This window comes from Eleutherodactylus coqui, chromosome 3 (genome assembly GCF_035609145.1).
Source record: "Eleutherodactylus coqui strain aEleCoq1 chromosome 3, aEleCoq1.hap1, whole genome shotgun sequence".
Classification (NCBI taxonomy): Eukaryota; Metazoa; Chordata; class Amphibia; order Anura; family Eleutherodactylidae; genus Eleutherodactylus; species Eleutherodactylus coqui.
This window is the reverse complement of record NC_089839.1, coordinates 317,087,189-317,109,050: the sequence shown is the minus strand read 5'-3', so window position 1 is coordinate 317,109,050 and position 21,862 is coordinate 317,087,189. Positions and strand designations below refer to the sequence as shown.

The 21,862-nt window shown below is 54.3% G+C and overlaps 1 protein-coding gene across 6 annotated transcripts in view; it reads right to left on the bottom strand.

Moving 5' to 3' along the window:
- Nucleotides 1-21,862, bottom strand: part of SLC6A9 (solute carrier family 6 member 9) — a 163,011-nt gene that overhangs the window by 8,544 nt on the left and 132,605 nt on the right. For all 6 annotated transcript variants that reach the window (XM_066598020.1, XM_066598021.1, XM_066598022.1 and 3 more), the window contains 5 exons: nt 14,804-14,935; nt 14,332-14,605; nt 7,064-7,196; nt 2,619-2,753; nt 2,185-2,288 (listed from right to left, as the gene is read on the bottom strand). In XM_066598020.1, coding sequence (XP_066454117.1) covers nt 2,185-2,288; nt 2,619-2,753; nt 7,064-7,196; nt 14,332-14,605; nt 14,804-14,935 — 778 coding nt within the window. The remainder of the gene's footprint in view (nt 1-2,184; nt 2,289-2,618; nt 2,754-7,063; nt 7,197-14,331; nt 14,606-14,803; nt 14,936-21,862) is intronic.

Here is a 21,862-nt window from a genome sequence, read left to right as displayed (position 1 = left end):
TGCAGCTGCATCCGCCCTCACAGCATACAGCCTCACAGACATTAACAGAGAAGCTGCAGCTGCATCCCTCCTCACAGTATACAGCCTCAAAGACATTAAGAGAGAAGCTGCAGCTGCATCCCCCCTCACAGCATACAGCCTCATAGAGAGAGAGAAGCTGCAGCTGCATCCCCCCTCACAGCATACAGCCTCATAGAGCGAAATAAGCTGCAGATGCATCCCCCCACCCACAGCATACACTATCACAGAGAGAGAGAAGCTGCAGCTGCTTCCCCCCCCCCTCACAGCATACAGCCTCAAAGACATTAAGAGAGAAGCTGCAGCTGCATCCAGCCCTCTCACAGCATACAGCCTCAAAAACAGAGAGAAGCTGCAGCTGCTTCCCCCCTGACAGCAAACAGCCTCATAGAGAGAGAGAAACTACAGCTGTGTCCCCCCGACAGCATACAGCCTCATAGAGAGAGAGAAGCTGCAGCTGCACCCCCCTCGCAGCGTACAGCCTCAGACATGGAGAGAAGATGCAGCTACACCCCTCCTTCTCACAGCATACGGCCTCACAGAGAGAGAAAGAGAGAGAGAGAGAAATGCCGCAGCTGCTCCCCCTCCCCTCTCACAGCATACAGATTCACAAAGAGAGAAGCTCCAGCTACATCCACTTACAGCATCAGAGAGAGAGAGAGAGAGAGAGAGAGAGAGAGAGAGAGAGAGAGAGAGAGAGAGAGAGAGAGAGAGAGAGAGAGAGAGAGAGAGAGAGAGAGAGGGGGGGGGGGAGCTGCAGCTGCATCTGCATCCCACAGTCACAGCCTCACAGAGAGAGAAGCTGCAGCTGCGTCCCCCCGACAGCATATAGCCTCATAGAGAGAGAGAAGCTGCATCTGCTTCCCCCCTCACAGCATACAGCCTCGCATAGAGAGAGAGAAGCTGCAGCTGCATCCCCCTCTCAACGCATACAGCCTCACAGACATGGAGAGAAGCTGCAGCTGCATCCCCCTTCACAGCATACAGCCTCACAGACATGGAGAGAAGCTGCAGTTGCATCCCCCCTCACAGCATACAGCCTTACAGAGAGAGAGAGAAGCTGCAGCTGCATCCCCCTCCCAGCATACAGCCTCATAGAGAGAGAGAGATAAGCTGCAGCTGCATCCCCCTCACAGCATACAGCCTCATAGAGAGAGAGAAGCTGCAGCTGCATCCCCCCTCTCATAGCATACAGCCTCATAGAGAGAGAAGCTGCAGCTGCATCCCCCCTCTCATAGCATACAGCCTCATAGAGAGAGAGAGAAACTACAGCTGTGTCCCCCCGACAGCATACAGCCTCATAGAGAGAGAGAAGCTGCAGCTGCATCCCCCCCTCACAGCATACAGCCTCATAGAGAGAGAGAAGCTGCAGCTGCACCCCCCTCGCAGCGTACAGCCTCAGACATGGAGAGAAGATGCAGCTACACCCCTCCTTCTCACAGCATACGGCCTCACAGAGAGAGAAAGAGAGAGAGAGAGAATTGCCGCAGCTGCTCCCCCTCCCCTCTCACAGCATACAGATTCACAAAGAGAGAAGCTCCAGCTACATCCACTTACAGCATCAGAGAGAGAGAGGGGGGGGGGGGGGAGCTGCAGCTGCATCCCACAGTCACAGCCTCACAGAGAGAGAAGCTGCAGCTGCGTCCCCCCGACAGCATATAGCCTCATAGAGAGAGAGAAGCTGCATCTGCTTCCCCCCTCACAGCATACAGCCTCACATAGAGAGAGAGAGAAGCTGCAGCTGCATCCCCCTCTCAACGCATACAGCCTCACAGACATGGAGAGAAGCTGCAGCTGCATCCCCCTTTACAGCATACAGCCTCACAGACATGGAGAGAAGCTGCAGTTGCATCCCCCCTCACAGCATACAGCCTTACAGAGAGAGAGAGAAGCTGCAGCTGCATCCCCCTCCCAGCATACAGCCTCATAGAGAGAGAGAGATAAGCTGCAGCTGCATCCCCCTCACAGCATACAGCCTCATAGAGAGAGAGAAGCTGCAGCTGCATCCCCCCTCTCATAGCATACAGCCTCATAGAGAGAGAGAAGCTGCAGCTGCATCCCCCCTCTCATAGTATACAGCCTCATAGAGAGAGAAAAGCTGCAGCTACATCCCCCCCCTTCTCACAACACAGAGCCTCACAGAGAGAGAAGCTGCAGCTGCCATACCTGTAACAGTTGTTGTGGAACTTGTTGTATGACGCCATCGTGATGAGTCCTCCCCACGCACATCCTAGTGAGTAGAAGATCTGGGAAGCTGCATCTCCCCAAACCTGCAGAGACAGAACAGAAGCCCAGTGAGGAGCCTTGGTCATAAATCTCCAGTTGTAGGGTTGCCGGAGGTTTAGCAGACGACCCCCAGATGTGCCAATAGCAGAGGATATTGGATGGGTCATGTGTTCATACAGTGACTGATGTCCAGTGATCCCGACTCATGCAGAGCATCACACACCTCCTGGTAGTTGTTGGTGCTGTGCTGTACCGTTGTGGGCCACCAGGTGGCACTGTAGTTGTGACGGAGGCTTTTACATCCAGTCAGATGAACAACATCCCCCAGCAGCTACCTTTGAGGGTCACCATGGCACAATACTTGAAGCACTCACCTTGGCATCCAGGATCTTGTCCCACTGTGGGGTCAGGTAATACATGATGCCATCCACGGCCCCCTCCAGGGTGATCCCACGGATGAAGAGGATGGTGAGCACCACGTACGGGAAAGTGGCTGTGAAGTAAACCACCTGCAAGGAGAGAGAAGGTCAAGGATGGGGGGGGGATGGGGCACAAGAGTAAGGGAGGTCAGAGGCGCAGGAGTAAGGGAGGTCAGAGGCGCAGGAGTAAGGGAGGTCAGAGGCGCAGGAGTAAGGGAGGTCAGAGGCGCAGGAGGAAGGGAGGTCAGAGGCGCAGGAGGAAGGGAGGTCAGAGGCGCAGGAGGAAGGGAGGTCAGAGACGAAGGGGTAAGGGAGGTCTGAGGCGAAGGAGTAAGGGAGGTCTGAGGCGAAGGAGTAAGGGAGGTCTGAGGCGAAGGAGTAAGGGAGGTCTGAGGCGAAGGAGTAAGGGAGGTCTGAGGCGAAGGAGTAAGGGAGGTCTGAGGCAAAGGAGTAAGGGAGGTCTGAGGCGAAGGAGTAAGGGAGGTCTAAGGCCAGGAGTACGGGAGGTCTGAGGCACAGGAAAGGAGGTATGATGTCCAGCGGTGAGGAAGGTATGGGGTGCAGTTAAGGAAGTCTGATGCACAGGAAAGGAGGTATGAGGTGCAGCAGTGAGAAATGTATGAGGTACAGGAGTAAGAGAGGTATTAGGCACAGGAGTATGGGAGGAACTAGGCACAGAAGGGGAGGTCTGATGCACAGGAAAGGAGGAATGAGGCACAGGAAAGGGGGAATGAGGTGCAGGAGTAAGGGAGGTATGAGGGTGCAGGTAAGGACGTCTGATGCACAGGAAAGGAGGTATAAGGTGCAGGAGGGAAGGTACGAGGCGCAGGAAAGGAGGTATGTATCCAGCAGTGAGAAAGGTATGATGCGCAGGAGTAAGGGAGAAATGAGGTGCAGGAGTAAGGGAGGAATGAGGCGCAGGAGTAAGGTAGGTATGAGGCACAGGAAAGGAGGTACAAGGCACAGGGAAGGAGGTATGACGTCCAGCAGTGAGGAAGGTATGAGGTGCAGAAGTAAGGGAGGTCTGAGGCGCCGAAAAGGTAGCAGAGAGGCGCAGGTTTGAGGTAGCAGAGAGTAGAGATGAGCGAGCACGCTTGGATGTCAGTTACTTGAGCGAGCCTTGCTCTTCTCGAGTAACTGCATTCTTGTCCGAGCGTGCTCGGGGGAGGCGGCGGGGGGTAGCGGGAGAAGAGAGATTTCTCTCATTCTCTCCCCTGCTACCCTCCGCTATCCCCCGCCGCCCCCTCGAGCACGCTCGTACAAGAATGCAGTTACTCGAGAAGAGCAAGGCTCGCTCAAGTAACTGACTAATCTGAGCATGCTCGCTCATCTCTAATGGTGAGGGAAAACTTAGCTAACTTAAATGAATTCAAGTCTCAAGGTCCAGATGAATTACGTCCTAGGATACTAAAGGAAGCAGTGGAGGTAATTGCTGAACCACTCGCCATTATCTGTGAGAATTCCTGGAGAACAGGAGAAGTCCCAGAAGGTTGGAAAAGGGCAAATGTTGTACCTATCTTCAAAACAGGGAAGAAGGTGGATCCAAGAAACTACAGGCCTGTGAGCCTGACTTCTATACTAGGAAAGATCTCTGAACAGATTATTAAACAGCATGTATGCAAGTACTTGGATGAGAATGGAGTAATTAACCAGAGCCAGCATGGGTCTGTAACAAACAAGTCAGGCCAGACCAATCTAATGTCCTTCTATGACAGAATCACCAACTGGGTTGATCAGGGAAATGCGGTGGATATAGTATATCTTGACCTTTAGTAAAGCATTTGACAAAGTATCTCATACCAGACTTATTGAAAAAATGACCAAATCTGGGATTGACAAGGCAACTGTTAGGTGGATTCACAACTGGCTGAGTGATCGTACTCAAAGAGGGGTCATAAATGGCTGCACATCCAAGTAGGAGAATGTATTAAGTGGGACCACAAGGCTCTGTCCTGGGCCCAGTGTTGGTCAACATTGTTATAAATGATCTGGAGGAGGGAATTGTGGGAAACTGATCAAATTTGCCGATGACACAAAGCTAGGAGGGATAGCTAACACTAGGAAAGAGGGAGAGAGAGGATTCAAAAAGATCTAGAAAAGCTTGAACAGTGGTCGGCGACTAACAGAATGGTATTTAACAAGGAGAAATGCTACATCTGGGCAAGAAAAATGAAGAAAGCGCATACAGAATGGGAGGAATTGGGCTAAGCAGCAGCACATGTGAAAAAGACTTGGGTATACTAATAGATGATAGACTGAACATGAGTCAACAATGTGATGCAGCAGCCAAAAAGGCAAACACAATTCTGGGATGTATTAAGAGAAGCATAGAGTCTAGATCACGTGACGTCATTATCCCCTCTACTCTTCCTTAGTCAGACCTCATCTGGAATACTGGGTCCAGTTCTGGGCACCCCACTTTATAACAGACATAGACAAACTGGAGCAAGTTCAGAGAAGAGTTACCAAGATGGTGAGCGGTCTGCAAATCATGTCCTATGAGGAGCGGTTAAAGGATCTGGGAATGTTTAGCAGAAGAGAAGGCTGAGAGGAGACTTAATAGCTGCCTACAAATATCTGAAGGGCTGTCACAGTGCAGAGGGATCAGCCCTATTCTCATCTGTACAAGGAAAGACCAGAAGCAATGGGATGAAACTGAAAGGGAGGAGACACAGATTAGATATTAGACAGTGAGGGGGATCAATGAGTGGAACAGGTTGCCACGGGAGGTGGGGAGTTCTGATTCAATGGAATGATGTAGTGAATCCTGCACTGAGCAGGGGGTTGGGCCACATGACCCCAGGGGACCCGATGACCCGGGAGGACCAGATAACCACGGAGGGCCCTTCTAACTCCACCAGTCTATAAGGGAATGAGGCGTAGGAGGGGAGGTATGAGGCGCAGGAGGGAAGGTATGAGGCGTAGGGGGGCAGGTATGAGGCGCAGGGGGGGGAAGCTGTGAGGCGCAGGGGGGGGAGGTGTGAGGTGTAAGTGGGGAGGTATGAGGTGCAGGAGGGGAGGTATGAGGTGTAGGTGGGGAGGTCTGAGGCGCAGGAGGGGAGGTATGAGGCTCAGGGGGGGAAAGTGTGAGGCGCAGGAGGGGAGGTATGAGGTGTAGGTGGGGAGGTCTGAGGCCCAGGAAAGGAGGTCTGAGGGGCAGGAGGGGAGGTATGAGGCGCAGAAGGGGAGGTATGAGGTGTAGGTGGGGAGGTCTGAGGCCCAGGAAAGGAGGTCTGAGGCGCTGGAGGGAAGGTGTGAGGCGCAGGAGGGGAGGTATGAGGCGCAGGAGGAGAAGGTGTGAGGCGCAGGGGGGGAAAGTGTGAGGCACAGGGGGGGAAGGTGTGAGGCGTAGGTGGGGACGTATGAGGCGCAGGAGGGGAGGTATGAGGTGTAGGTGGGGAGGTCTGAGGCGCAGGAGGGGAGGTATGAGGCACGGGGGGGGGGGAAGGTGTGAGGCGCAGGGGGGGAGGTATGAGGTGTAGGTGGGGAGGTCTGAGGCCCAGGAGGGGAGGTCTGAGGCCCAGGAAAGGAGGTATGAGGTGTAGGTGGGGAGGTCTGAGGCCCAGGAAAGGAGGTCTGAGGTGCAGGAGGGGAGGTATGAGGCGCAGGGGGGGGAAGGTGTGAGGCGCAGGAGGGAAGGTATGAGGCGTAGGGGGGCAGGTATGAGGTGCAGGGGGGGGGAAGGTGTGAGGCGCAGGGGGGGGGGAGGTGTGAGGTGTAAGTGGGGAGGTATGAGGCGCAGGAGGGGAGGTATGAGGTGTAGGTGGGGAGGTCTGAGGCGCAGGAGGGGAGGTATGAGGCGCAGGGGGGGAAAGTGTGAGGCGCAGGAGGGGAGGTCTGAGGCCCAGGAAAGGAGGTCTGAGGCCCAGGAAAGGAGGTCTGAGGCGCAGGAGGGGAAGGTGTGAGGCGCAGGGGAGGAAGGTGTGAGGCGCAGGGGGGGACGTATGAGGCGCAGGAGGGGAGGTATGAGGTGTAGGTGTGGAGGTCTGAGGCGCAGGAGGGGAGGTATGAGGCGCGGGGGGGAGGTGTGAGGCGCAGGGGGGGGAGGTATGAGGTGTAGGTGGGGAGGTCTGAGGCCCAGGAAAGGAGGTCTGAGGCCCAGGAAAGGAGGTCTGAGGCGCAGGAGGGGAAGGTGTGAGGCGCAGGGGGGGAAGGTGTGAGGCGCAGGGGGGGACGTATGAGGCGCAGGAGGGGAGGTATGAGGTGTAGGTGTGGAGGTCTGAGGCGCTGGAGGGGAGGTATGAGGGGCAGGGGGGGAGGTGTGAGGCGCTGGAGGGGGGGTATGAGGCGCAGGAGGGGAGGTATGAGGCGTAGGGTGGGGGATATGAGGCGCAGAAGGGAAGAGTAATGTTGTGCATGGAGTAGGTTTGGAGCGGTACGACGGGCAACAATTATCTCACCTTTCCGGAGGATTTGACGCCTCTGATGAGACAGAGGAACACGACCACCCAGGACAGTCCCAGACACCCCAGAATCGGCAGCCGCAGCTCCCCAAAGTTCCCGATGTCATCCGACAACCTCAGCACATAACGCCTGGAACAGTGTGAGACGTGAGGTCAGTGTCTGCGCTGTACTCTAATGGCCGCCATATTGGTAGGGTGCAGGACGGCAGGGAAGCGAGGTCACAACCCTTGTGGGGGACGGGTGACAACCTGTAGTGCAGCTGTGAGGTCCGGTACGTCGGTTGTCGCTCTGCTGAATAGGATATAGCAGGACTGAGATTTTCGGGGGGCTGCCTGTATTTGGGGGTTCCCTCATGAGAGTCTATGAAGTGTGAGGCACATAGACAATGCCTGGAGGCTGCCACTTCCTGCGTGCCCCGCGGCCGGTCTGGGGGTCTCGCCGTGTTCCCTGCCCTGCATTGTCAGCAGTACTATCGCCCCCAACATTGTCAGCCTCGCGGAGCACTACAACTCCCAGGAGGCTCCATCAGGATATCTATAAACAGAAATTCCCTTCGGAGCGCGGCGCCAGCCAATCAGCGCAGTGACACAATGGCCATTCAGCTGGTGAGACCCAGGGCACAATACGAGGAAGCGAGTGCAGGCGGCGTAACATAAACCGCTGCGCCAACACCGCTTGTCACACTGCAGAATCTGCTGCCCGTGAGTCAATGCCACGAGACTGTGAAAGGGCTTGGCAGTCCCATGTAAATAAAGCTCTGTCATGGCGACGTTGTGGCTGGATTCACGCAGGCGAGTGCGATGGCGACCGATATCAGCTTTAAACATGCGATTTTCTATGTGACTGTTGCGTTTTATGAGGAAAATACATTGCTGACGTGCGAGCGCTGCGCCATTTTCTTCTCCCATGGACAATAATGGATGAGCTGTAAATAGACACATTGTAAATAATAGCTTCTGTTTCCGGGTACTGTTGTACCTTGACGCCACCAGAAGCTAGGGGCTGACCGGGCTTTGGTGGAGTGAATGCCCCCCCTAGCTCCCGATTGGCTGTTAGTGCGGCAGGGAGGACAATGACAATGGGGAGCGCTGTAACTCAGCTCCCTCCCACAGCTCCACTGCGCAGGAGTAGGAACGGGAGAAGGCAGAGCGCCGGGGCAGTGACACTCCGTCGCTCTCCATTGTCCCCTCTGCCGACCGCAGCGCTGTGAGTGTCCCGCTGCCATCTGCCCTCCCGGGGCCGCTGCTGTAAGTGTTCGGAACATGCTGTCCGCCGGGCTACCAGCTCCACTGTCACCGTAGTCCCCGGCGGCCTCACATCTTCACCAGCGGCCCGGCTGTCACAGTCCCTGGGGGGCTGGTGTAGTGGCCCAGCGGGCACTACAGAACACTAGCAGCATACCTGTCCTGTCTCACCTGTCAGTATGCCGTCCCTGGATACAGAAGGTGCCGTCTGTGGGAGGGACCCTGTGTCTCCCTCTTCTGCTCTAAGCTAGAGCTCATCACTGACGTCAGCTGGCCTCTCATTGGCTGACAGGTTTAATCTCACTGGTGCAGAGCCCAAGGGGCGGGAAGCAAACATACAATTCCCTATGTAAGTGGGCGGGGAGTGAGAGAGGTGATATAAGGAGGTGACGCAGAGCAGTTAGCAGACTCCGCCAGAGAGAGTGAGGAGGAGGTGGCAGCTCCCGTAGTTGGCAAGGAGGAGTAATTATTCTCAGCCGAGGTAGAGTGCGGCGGACAACCCGCTCCCTTGTGATTCTACATCAGAGTTCCAGCAGACCCTTTCCGAGGTGCATCTACATCAAACAATTACCAGGTGAAACTAAGCCAGGATCGGCACGTAGTCACTGGTCTCTGCTTCACAAGTACACCGTTAGTTAAAGCAAACTCCAATCTGTTCATCTAACTTCACTAGTTGGGAAAATGGTCTAGTGCAGTGGTGGCAAACCTATGGCACGCGTGCCAGAGGCGGCATGCAAGGCCCTCTCTGCTGGCGGCTGCTGTGGGATCTCGCTGTTATCCCTGGGGCCGCTGTGGGGAGGGTCACTGTTATCCTTGGGACCGCTGTGGGGAGGGTCACTGTTATCCCTGGGGCCGCTGTGGGGAGGGTCACTGTTATCCCTGGGGCCGCTGTGGGGAGGGTCACTGTTATCCCTGGGGCCGCTGTGGGGAGGGTCACTGTTATCCCTGGGGCCGCTGTGGGGAGGGTCACTGTTATCCCTGGGGCCGCTGTGGGGAGGGTCACTGTTATCCCTGGGGCCGCTGTGGGGAGGGTCACTGTTATCCCTGGGGCCGCTGTGGGGAGGGTCACTGTTATCCCTGGGGCCGCTGTGGGGAGGGTCACTGTTATCCCTGGGGCCGCTGTGGGGAGGGTCACTGTTATCCCTGGGGCCGCTGTGGGGAGGGTCACTGTTATCCCTGGGGCCGCTGTGGGGAGGGTCACTGTTATCCCTGGGGCCGCTGTGGGGAGGGTCACTGTTATCCCTGGGGCCGCTGTGGGGAGGGTCACTTTTATCCCTGGGGCCGCTGTGGGGAGGGTCACTTTTATCCCTGGGGCCGCTGTGGGGAGGGTCTCTTTTATCCCTGGGGCCGCTGTGGGGAGGGTCACTGTTATCCCTGGGGCCGCTGTGGGGAGGGTCACTGTTATCCCTGGGGCCGCTGTGGGGAGGGTCACTGTTATCCCTGGGGCCGCTGTGGGGAGGGTCACTGTTATCCCTGGGGCCGCTGTGGGGAGGGTCACTGTTATCCCAGGGGCCGCTGTGGGGAGGGTCACTGTTATCCCAGGGGCCGCTGTGGGGAGGGTCACTGTTATCCCTGGGGCCGCTGTGGGGAGGGTCACTGTTATCCCTGGGGCCGCTGTGGGGAGGGTCACTGTTATCCCTGGGGCCGCTGTGGGGAGGGTCACTGTTATCCCTGGGGCCGCTGTGGGGAGGGTCACTGTTATCCCTGGGGCCGCTGTGGGGAGGGTCACTGTTATCCCTGGGGCCGCTGTGGGGAGGGTCACTGTTATCCCTGGGGCCGCTGTGGGGAGGGTCACTGTTATCCCTGGGGCCGCTGTGGGGAGGGTCACTGTTATCCCTGGGGCCGCTGTGGGGAGGGTCACTGTTATCCCTGGGGCCGCTGTGGGGAGGGTCACTGTTATCCCTGGGGCCGCTGTGGGGAGGGTCACTGTTATCCCTGGGGCCGCTGTGGGGAGGGTCACTGTTATCCCTGGGGCCGCTGTGGGGAGGGTCACTGTTATCCCAGGGGCCGCTGTGGGGAGGGTCACTGTTATCCCAGGGGCCGCTGTGGGGAGGGTCACTGTTATCCCAGGGGCCGCTGTGGGGAGGGTCCCTGTTATCCCTGGGGCCGCTGTGGGGAGGGTCCCTGTTATCCCTGGGGCCGCTGTGGGGAGGGTCCCTGTTATCCCTGGGGCCGCTGTGGGGAGGGTCCCTGTTATCCCTGGGGCCGCTGTGGGGAGGGTCACTGTTATCCCTGGGGCCGCTGTGGGGAGGGTCACTGTTATCCCTGGGGCCGCTGTGGGGAGGGTCACTGTTATCCCTGGGGCCGCTGTGGGGAGGGTCACTGTTATCCCTGGGGCCGCTGTGGGGAGGGTCACTGTTATCCCTGGGGCCGCTGTGGGGAGGGTCACTGTTATCCCTGGGGCCGCTGTGGGGAGGGTCACTGTTATCCCTGGGGCCGCTGTGGGGAGGGTCACTGTTATCCCTGGGGCCGCTGTGGGGAGGGTCACTGTTATCCCTGGGGCCGCTGTGGGGAGGGTCACTGTTATCCCTGGGGCCGCTGTGGGGAGGGTCACTGTTATCCCAGGGGCCGCTGTGGGGAGGGTCACTGTTATCCCAGGGGCCGCTATGGGGAGGGTCACTGTTATCCCTAGGACTGCTGTGGGGAGGGTCACTGTTATCCCTAGGACTGCTGTGGGGAGGGTCACTGTTATCATAGGGGCCGCTGTGGGGAGGGTCACTGTTATCCCTGGGGCCGCTGTGGGGAGGGTCACTGTTATCCCTGGGGCCGCTGTGGGGAGGGTCACTGTTATCCCTGGGGCCGCTGTGGGGAGGGTCACTGTTATCCCTGGGGCCGCTGTGGGGAGGGTCACTGTTATCCCTGGGGCCGCTGTGGGGAGGGTCACTGTTATCCCTGGGGCCGCTGTGGGGAGGGTCACTGTTATCCCTGGGGCCGCTGTGGGGAGGGTCACTGTTATCCCTGGGGCCGCTGTGGGGAGGGTCACTGTTATCCCTGGGGCCGCTGTGGGGAGGGTCACTGTTATCCCTGGGGCCGCTGTGGGGAGGGTCACTGTTATCCCTGGGGCCGCTGTGGGGAGGGTCACTGTTATCCCTGGGGCCGCTGTGGGGAGGGTCACTGTTATCCCTGGGGCCGCTGTGGGGAGGGTCACTGTTATCCCTGGGGCCGCTGTGGGGAGGGTCACTGTTATCCCTGGGGCCGCTGTGGGGAGGGTCACTGTTATCCCTGGGGCCGCTGTGGGGAGGGTCACTGTTATCCCAGGGGCCGCTGTGGGGAGGGTCACTGTTATCCCAGGGGCCGCTGTGGGGAGGGTCACTGTTATCCCAGGGGCCGCTGTGGGGAGGGTCCCTGTTATCCCTGGGGCCGCTGTGGGGAGGGTCCCTGTTATCCCTGGGGCCGCTGTGGGGAGGGTCCCTGTTATCCCTGGGGCCGCTGTGGGGAGGGTCCCTGTTATCCCTGGGGCCGCTGTGGGGAGGGTCCCTGTTATCCCTGGGGCCGCTGTGGGGAGGGTCACTGTTATCCCTGGGGCCGCTGTGGGGAGGGTCACTGTTATCCCTGGGGCCGCTGTGGGGAGGGTCACTGTTATCCCTGGGGCCGCTGTGGGGAGGGTCACTGTTATCCCTGGGGCCGCTGTGGGGAGGGTCACTGTTATCCCTGGGGCCGCTGTGGGGAGGGTCACTGTTATCCCTGGGGCCGCTGTGGGGAGGGTCACTGTTATCCCTGGGGCCGCTGTGGGGAGGGTCACTGTTATCCCTGGGGCCGCTGTGGGGAGGGTCACTGTTATCCCTGGGGCCGCTGTGGGGAGGGTCACTGTTATCCCTGGGGCCGCTGTGGGGAGGGTCACTGTTATCCCTGGGGCCGCTGTGGGGAGGGTCTCTTTTATCCCTGGGGCCGCTGTGGGGAGGGTCACTGTTATCCCTGGGGCCGCTGTGGGGAGGGTCACTGTTATCCCTGGGGCCGCTGTGGGGAGGGTCACTGTTATCCCTGGGGCCGCTGTGGGGAGGGTCACTGTTATCCCAGGGGCCGCTGTGGGGAGGGTCACTGTTATCCCAGGGGCCGCTGTGGGGAGGGTCACTGTTATCCCAGGGGCCGCTGTGGGGAGGGTCCCTGTTATCCCTGGGGCCGCTGTGGGGAGGGTCCCTGTTATCCCTGGGGCCGCTGTGGGGAGGGTCCCTGTTATCCCTGGGGCCGCTGTGGGGAGGGTCCCTGTTATCCCTGGGGCCGCTGTGGGGAGGGTCCCTGTTATCCCTGGGGCCGCTGTGGGGAGGGTCACTGTTATCCCTGGGGCCGCTGTGGGGAGGGTCACTGTTATCCCTGGGGCCGCTGTGGGGAGGGTCACTGTTATCCCTGGGGCCGCTGTGGGGAGGGTCACTGTTATCCCTGGGGCCGCTGTGGGGAGGGTCACTGTTATCCCTGGGGCCGCTGTGGGGAGGGTCACTGTTATCCCTGGGGCCGCTGTGGGGAGGGTCACTGTTATCCCTGGGGCCGCTGTGGGGAGGGTCACTGTTATCCCTGGGGCCGCTGTGGGGAGGGTCACTGTTATCCCTGGGGCCGCTGTGGGGAGGGTCACTGTTATCCCTGGGGCCGCTGTGGGGAGGGTCACTGTTATCCCTGGGGCCGCTGTGGGGAGGGTCACTGTTATCCCTGGGGCCGCTGTGGTATGTTTACATATGGCGGAAATGGGCAGCGCTGTTTCAAAATAGACAGGGTGCTAAAATCATACGCCGTGATAAACCTCGCCCCCTGACGCGTTGGCCCTTTGCCATAAATATGTGGGTTGCAGTTTGGGCACTCGGTCTCTAAGAGGTTCGCCATCACTGGTGTAGTGAATCAGTCTTCAGCTAAATAATAGAGAGAGCGTTGGAAACCAGCGATTCATCAAATCCGTCCTATTGTATCCTGCCTGTCTTGTATCCCATCCCTGCTCACCGCAGATAAAGCCTCCACAGGAAGTTGCAAAGTTAACCTGTTGTTTACCAATACCAAAGTTAGTAAAACTGCTCACTCTCAGTTTACTAAGCTATACTGGACTTGTCTCCATTATTTCTGCGTCATCATCCGGAGAGTCCTACTAGAATGTGGCGTCACCGTGACAACAAAAGGCCTCTGGCCATAACAACTGTGAGTGCATTGGGGTGTTACACTGGCATGTGTCCACGCACGGCCCAGCGTTCAGTCTCCCACCCCGGCCTCCTGTCTGTACTTTCGCCTCCGGCCTGCAATTGGTATGATGCATCGATCGATGCAGCTCACCGCCGGCTCACACCTCCATCCCACGTCGGGTTTTAGGCGCTGTCTTCACTCAACCTCTAGCTTTTTCCACGCTGCTCTCGGGCTCAGAGTTGTGCAGTCCATACAACAATGCAGCCAATCGGGAGCTAGGGGCGCTCCTCTATCTAAGGCCTGTCAAACCCATCACATCTGGTGGTGACAAGATACAACAGTACCTTGCTTCCGTGCGACTCGCGGGCGCGATTCCATGCTCCAGTCCTGAGCACATTGGCGCGGAGTAAGATGCTCATGCATTTCAATAACTTAGGCGCATCTGGCCAGCGCAGGTTTGCCGCGCCCTCTCACTCTGCTACTCCAGCTTTTCTGAAAAGTGGCAAACGCAGTGCAAAAGGAAAAAAAGTTACGCCTTTTACTGCAAAACAGACTGTGCCAAAAGTTGCGCCTTTCTTCCACCACTTGTCTGGCACGCAGCTAGTGATAAACCCCCCTTGTGTTTCAATTCTTCACTATTTGCAAGATCTATGCTTGCTGTCAGTGAATTGGAACATCCAGGGACTGAAAACCCCCCATGATTCCTAGAGCTGAAGGTTTGTTACAGCTGTGTCTAGTCCAGACAGCCCTCCTGCCCAAGAGTTTATCACAGAGCATTGCCTAGGTTGGATACAATTGTAACAAACCCTCAGCTGTGGGAAGTAACAGGTTCTGTCTGCTTATCAGGAATCTTTCAGAGAACCACGGAGGCGGCTGCACCGCGTGAGAAGTGGCGACTTGTTCCGTGACGCCTCGCTTACCTCCAGTACTCCTCGCTGGGACTCGTCCTCTTCCCGGTTTGGTTTAGCAGCTCTGAGAGGTCAAAGGCATCTCGATGGGAAGTGAGGTTGACGCTGCCGTTAGCGGAGGGGCTCAGGACGCCAACGCAGCTCGCCGTGTTCCAGGGGTTATTACAGTACGTCCAGGGCAGGACGCGCGTCATAGACGCAAAGAAGTAATAGAAGGCGATGCAGATAACCACATTGTAATAAATCCCAATGTATGTGGAGACGACCATCATCCCGTAGCCCACGCCTGCGGGGGCAAACACAAGAAGGCGGACGTGTAATGGACACAGAAAACAGACGCCGGCAGCCCGGCCCCCACGGACATTACACAGCGAGGAGCAGACAGTATAATACAGGAACATATAGGAAGCGCAGCAAACTGCAACAGACAGGAAGTGACCTGTGCGAAGAAAAAAAACTCCCCCAAATACCCAATCTGCTATACCTTTAAACATGGGGCTCACCCTCCACACCCCGAGACATCCCTGACTGGCGAACTGTCCGAATGACAGCTCCATGAAAAAGAGCGGAATCCCGCAGAACACGAGCATGATGAAGTACGGGAACATGAAGGCACCTGTGGAGCAAAGAGAGGGGAATTACTGGCGGACACCAATAGTCAGCGGGAGAGCGGTGATGTCACTGCTGTATAATATAACTGATAGCTGGAGAGCGGTGATGTCACTGCTGTATAATATAACTGATAGCTGGAGAGCGGTGATGTCACTGCTGTATAATATAACTGATAGCTGGAGAGCGGTGATGTCACTGCTGTATAATATAACTGAAAGCGGGAGAGCGGTGATGTCACTGCTGTATAATATAACTGATAGCGGGAGAGCGGTGATGTCACTGCTGTATAATATAACTGAAAGCGGGAGAGCGGTGATGTCACTGCTGTATAATATAACTGATAGCGGGAGAGCGGTGATGTCACTGCTGTATAATATAACTGATAGCAGGAGAGTGGTGATGTCACTGCTGTATAATATAACTGATAGCGGGAGAGCGGTGATGTCACTGCTGTATAATATAACTGATAGCTGAAGAGCGGTGATGTCACTGCTGTATAATATAACCGATAGCTGGAGAGCGGTGACGTCACTGCTGTATAATATAACTGATAGCGGGAGAGCGGTGATGTCACTGCTGTATAATATAACTGATAGCGGGAGAGCGGTGATGTCACTGCTGTATAATATAACTGATAGCTGGAGAGCGGTGAGGTCACTGCTGTATAATATAACTGATAGCGGGAGAGCGGTGATGTCACTGCTGTATAATATAACTGATAGCAGGAGAGCGCTGATGTCACTGCTGTATAATATAACTGAAAGCGGGAGAGCGGTGATGTCACTGCTGTATAATATAACTGATAGCTGGAGAGCGGTGATGTTACTGCTGTATAATATAACTGATAGCGGGAGAGCCGTGCTGTCACTGCTGTATAATATAACTGATAGCGGGAGAGCGGTGATGTCACTGCTGTATAATATAACTGATAGCTGGAGAGCGGTGATGTCACTGCTGTATAATATAACTGATAGCTGGAGAGCGATGATGTCACTGCCGTATAATATAACTGATAGCTGGAGAGCGGTGATGTCACTGCTGTATGATATAACTGATAGCTGGTGAGCGGTGATGTCACTGCTGTATAATATAACTGATAGCGGGAGAGCGGTGATGTCACTGCTGTATAATATAACTGATAGCTGGAGAGCGGTGATGTCACTGTTGTATAATATAACTGATAGCGGGAGAGCGGTGATGTCACCGCTGTATAATATAACTGATATCTGGAGAGCGGTGATGTCACTGCTGTATAATATAACTCATAGCTGGAGAGCAGTGATGTCACTGCTGTATAATATAACTGATAGCAGTAGAGCGGCGATGTCACTGCTGTATAATATAACATAGCGGGAGAGTGGTGATGTCACTGCTGTATAATATAACTGATAGCTGGAGAGCGGTGATGTCACTGCTGTATAATATAACTGATAGCGGGAGAGCGGTGATGTCACTGCTGTATAATATAACTGATAGCAGTAGAGCTGTGACGTCACTGCTGTATAATATAACTGATAGCGGGAGAGCGGTGATGTCACTGCTGTGTAATATAACTGATAGCTGGAGAGCGGTGATGTCACTGTAGTATAATATAACTGATAGCGGGAGAGCGGTGATGTCACTACTGTATAATATAACTGATAGCGGGAGAGCCGTGATGTCACTGCTGTATAATATAACTGATAGCTGGAGAGCCGTGATATCACTACTGTATAATAGAACTGATAGCGGGAGAGTGGTGATGTCACTGCTGTATAATATAACTGATAGTGGGAGAGTGGTGATGTCACTGCTGTATAATATAACTGATAGCGGGAGAGTGGTGATGTCACTGCTGTATAATATAACTGATAGCTGGAGAGTGGTGATGTCACTGCTGTATAATATAACTGATAGCTGGAGAGTGGTGTTGTCACTGCTGTATAACTGATAGCGGGAGAGCGGTGATGTCACTACTGTATAATATAACTGATAGCGGGAGAGCCGTGATGTCACTGCTGTATAATATAACTGATAGCTGGAGAGCGGTGATGTCACTGCTGTATAACTGATAGCTGGAGAGCGGTGATGTCACTGCTGTATAATATAACTGATAGCGGGAGAGCCGTGATGTCACTGCTGTATAATATAACTGATAGCGGGAGAGCTGTGATGTCACTACTGTATAATAGAACTGATAGCGGGAGAGTGGTGATGTCACTGCTGTATAATATAACTGATAGTGGGAGAGCGGTGATGTCACTGCTGTATAATATAACTGATAGCGGGAGAGCGGTGATGTCACTGCTGTATAATATAACTGATAGCGGGAGAGCGGTGAGGTCACTGCTGTATAATATAACTGATAGCAGGAGAGCGGTGATGTCACTGCCGTATAATATATCTGATAGCGGGAGAGCGGTGATGTCACTGCTGTATAATATATCTGATAGCGGGAGAGCGGTGATGTCACTGCTGTATAATATAACTGATAGCGGGAGAGTGGTGATGTCACTGCTGTATAATATAACTGATATCTGGAGAGCGGTGATGTCACTGCCGTATAATATATCTGATAGCGGGAGAGCGGTGATGTCACTGCTGTATAATATAACTGATAGCGGGAGAGTGGTGATGTCACTGCTGTATAATATAACTGATATCTGGAGAGCGGTGATGTCACTGCTGTATAATATAACTGATAGCGGGAGAGCTGTGATGTCACTGCTGTATAATATAACTGATAGCGGGAGAGCGGTGATGTCACTGCCGTATAATATAACTGATAGCGGGAGAGTGCTGATGCAGTTTCCTGTCCTGCGACTTCGCGAGATTTGAAGATCGTGCCATGTCCTCCCATTCTGTCATTTATTTAGTTTTGGCCCGCTTCCCTTTGGCGCCCCTGGTTTATCACATCCCAACGCACCAACCTGCGATGCATTTTTAACTTTAGATACTCCTATCTCCATCTATCGCACAAGACAACCAGAAGCTCAGACCTCGCAGGAGCGCCTATGTGATATCGCGCTCGCCAGTGTGAAGGCGCCTCGATGGTTACACCCCGAAGCAGAATATAAAATGATCTACTTTATGTAAACAGTCACTGTAACATGAAGGAATAGGTGGCTGAACTAAATGCGGAGTCTATCAGAGAACTAGATATATATTGCTGGGCGGCCGGGAGGACCATCTATATATATATATAAAGACGAAAGCCCTGACTGACTGACTGACTGACTGACTCACTCACTGACTGACTCACTGACTGACTGACTCACTGACTCACTCACTCACTGACTGACTGACTGACTCACTGACTGACTGACTCACTGACTGACTCATTGACTGACTCACTGACTGACTCACTGACTGACTGACTCACTGACTGACTCACTGACTGACTGACTCACTGACTGACTCACTGACTGACTCACTGACTGACTCACTGACTGACTCACTGACTGACTCACTCACTGACTCACTCACTGACTCACTGACTGACTCACTCACTGACTCACTCACTGACTCACTCACTGACTCACTCACTGACTGACTCACTGACTGACTCACTGACTCACTCACTCACTGACTCACTCACTGACTCACTCACTCGCCACTAATTCTCCAACTACCGGTGTCATAGAAACATGAAATTTGGCACGAGCATTGATTGTGTCATAAATAGGTAAAGCTAATGGGTCCCAACACGATTATTCAATTCTAAGCGCAAAAGAATTAGCATCCAAATTTTATGTACGTAATCTAATTCTCTCACTTCCTGATGTCATTTTATATAAAGGAAACGTCGCATGGTTGCCTCCACGTGGTGTTTCCTGGGTAACGCAGAGAACTATGCAAAATGGTGAACATATGTTTTTCCTCAGTATCTCTAAAGTAACCACGACTTCAGAAGATTTCCGTGTGACCACTAGATAAACACCAGGACCAAATTAACTCGGGCGAAGACGGGTATATCAGCTAGTCTATATATATATAACTCGGGTGAAGCCGGGTATATCAGCTAGTATATATATATAACTCGGGCGAAGCCGGGTATATCAGCTAGTCTATATATATATATATATAACTCGGGCGAAGCCGGGTATATCAGCTACTCGTCTAATATAGGCACCCGGCCTGCAGTGATGGAAGTGTTGGTGTCCGTTACTAGAGGGGCTATATAGACTGCCGGATTATAATCTCTCAGTGAACATTATACATCAATTCCAGCGGTGACCGAGGCCGCAGGAGTCAGGGAGATCCAGTTCATGGGGTAATATATGGGCAGAATGAGCAGTGGCCACATGGGGTAGATTCAGTCCATGGGGTAATATATGGGCAGAATGAGCAGTGGCCACATGGGGTAGATCCAGTCCATGGGGTAATATATGGGCAGAATGAGCAGTGGCCACATGGGGAAGATCCAGTCCATGGGGTAATATATGGGCAGAATGAGCAGAATGAGCAGTGGCCACATGGGGTAGATGCAGTCCATGGGGTAATATATGGGCAGAATGAGTAGTGGCCACATGGGGTAGATGCAGTCCATGGGGTAATATATGGGCAGAATGAGCAGTGGCCACATGGGGTAGATCCAGTCCATGGGGTAATATATGGGCAGAATGAGCAGTGGCCACATGGGGTAGATCCAGTCCATGGGGTAATATATGGGCAGAATGAGCAGTGGCCACATGGGGTAGATCCAGTCTATGGGGTAATATATGGGCAGAATAAGCAGTGGCCACATGGGGTAGATTCAGGCCATGGGGTAATATATGGGCAGAATGCATAGTGGCCACATGGGGTAGATCCAGTCCATGGGGTAATATATGGGCAGAATGAGTAGTGGCCACATGGGGTAGATGCAGTCCATGGGGTAATATATGGGCAGAATGAGCAGTGGCCACATGGGGTAGATCCAGTCCATGGGGTAATATATGGGTAGAATGAGCAGTGGCCACATGGGGTAGGTGCAGTCCATGGGGTAATATATGGGCAGAATGCATAGTGGCCACATGGGGTAGATCCAGTCTATGGGGTAATATATGGGCAGAATGAGCAGTGGCCACATGGGGTAGATTCAGGCCATAGGGTAATATATGGGCAGAATGCATAGTGGCCACATGGGGTAGATCCAGTCCATGGGGTAATATATGGGCAGAATGAGTAGTGGCCACATGGGGTAGATGCAGTCCATGGGGTAATATATGGGCAGAATGCATAGTGGCCACATGGGGTAGATCCAGTCTATGGGGTAATATATGGGCAGAATGAGCAGTGGCCACATGGGGTAGATTCAGGCCATAGAGTAATATATGGGCAGAATGCATAGTGGCCACATGGGGTAGATCCAGTCCATGGGGTAATATATGGGCAGAATGAGTAGTGGCCACATGGGGTAGATGCAGTCCATGGGGTAATATATGGGCAGAATGAGCAGTGGCCACATGGGGTAGATCCAGTCCATGGGGTAATATATGGGTAGAATGAGCAGTGGCCACATGGGGTAGGTGCAGTCCATGGGGTAATATATGGGCAGAATGCATAGTGGCCACATGGGGTAGATCCAGTCTATGGGGTAATATATGGGCAGAATGAGCAGTGGCCACATGGGGTAGATTCAGGCCATAGCGTAATATATGGGCAGAATGCATAGTGGCCACATGGGGTAGATCCAGTCCATGGGGTAATATATGGGCAGAATGAGTAGTGGCCACATGGGGTAGATTCAGGCCATGGGGTAATATATGGGCAGAATGAGCAGTGGCCACATGGGGTAGATCCAGTCCATGGGGTAAAATATGGGCAGAATGAGTAGTGGCCACATTGGGTGGATCCAGTTCATGGGGTAATATATGGGCAGAATGAGTAGTGGCCACATGTGGTAGATGCAGTCCATGGGGTAATATATGGGCAGAATGAGCAGTGGCCACATGGGGTAGATCCAGTCCATGAAGTAATATATGGGCAGAATGAGCAGTGGCCACATGGGGTAGGTGCAGACCATGGGGTAATATATGGGCAGAATGAGCAGTGGCCACATGGGGTAGATCCAGTCCATGGGGTAATATATGGGCAGAATGCATAGTGGCCACATGGGGTAGATCCAGTCCATGGGGTAATATATGGGCAGAATGAGTAGTGGCCACATTGGGTGGATCCAGTTCATGGGGTAATATATGGGCAGAATGAGCAGTGGCCACATGGGGTAGATCCAGTCCATGGGGTAATATATGGGCAGAATGAGTAGTGGCCACATGGGGTGGATCCAGTCCATGGGGTAATATATGGGCAGAATGAGTAGTGGCCACATGGGGTAGATCCAGTCCATGGGGTAATATATGGGCAGAATGCGTAGTGGCCACATGGGGTAGATCCAGTCCATGGGGTAATATATGGGCAGAATGAGCAGTGGCCACATGGGGTAGATCCAGTCCATGGGGTAATATATGGGCAGAATGAGCAGTGGCCACATGGGGTAGATCCAGTCCATGGGGTAATATATGGGCAGAATGAGCAGTAGCCACATTGGGTAGATTCAGGCCATAGGGTAATATATGGGTACAATGAGCAGTGGCCACATGTGGTAGATGCAGTCCATGGGGTAATATATGGGCAGAATGAGCAGTGGCCACATGGGGTAGATCCAGTCCAAGGGGTAATATATGGGCAGAATGAGCAGTGGCCACATGGGGTAGATGCAGTCCATGGGGTAATATATGGGCAGAATGAGCAGTGGCCACATGGGGTAGATCCAGTCCATGGAGTAATATATGGGCAGAATGAGCAGTGGCCACATGGGGTAGATCCAGTCCATGGGTTAATATATGGGGAGAATGAGCAGTGGCCACATGGGGTAGATTCAGGCCATGGGGTAATATATGGGCAGAATTAGCAGTGGCCACATGGGGTAGATGCAGTCCATGGGGTAATATATGGGCAGAATGAGCAG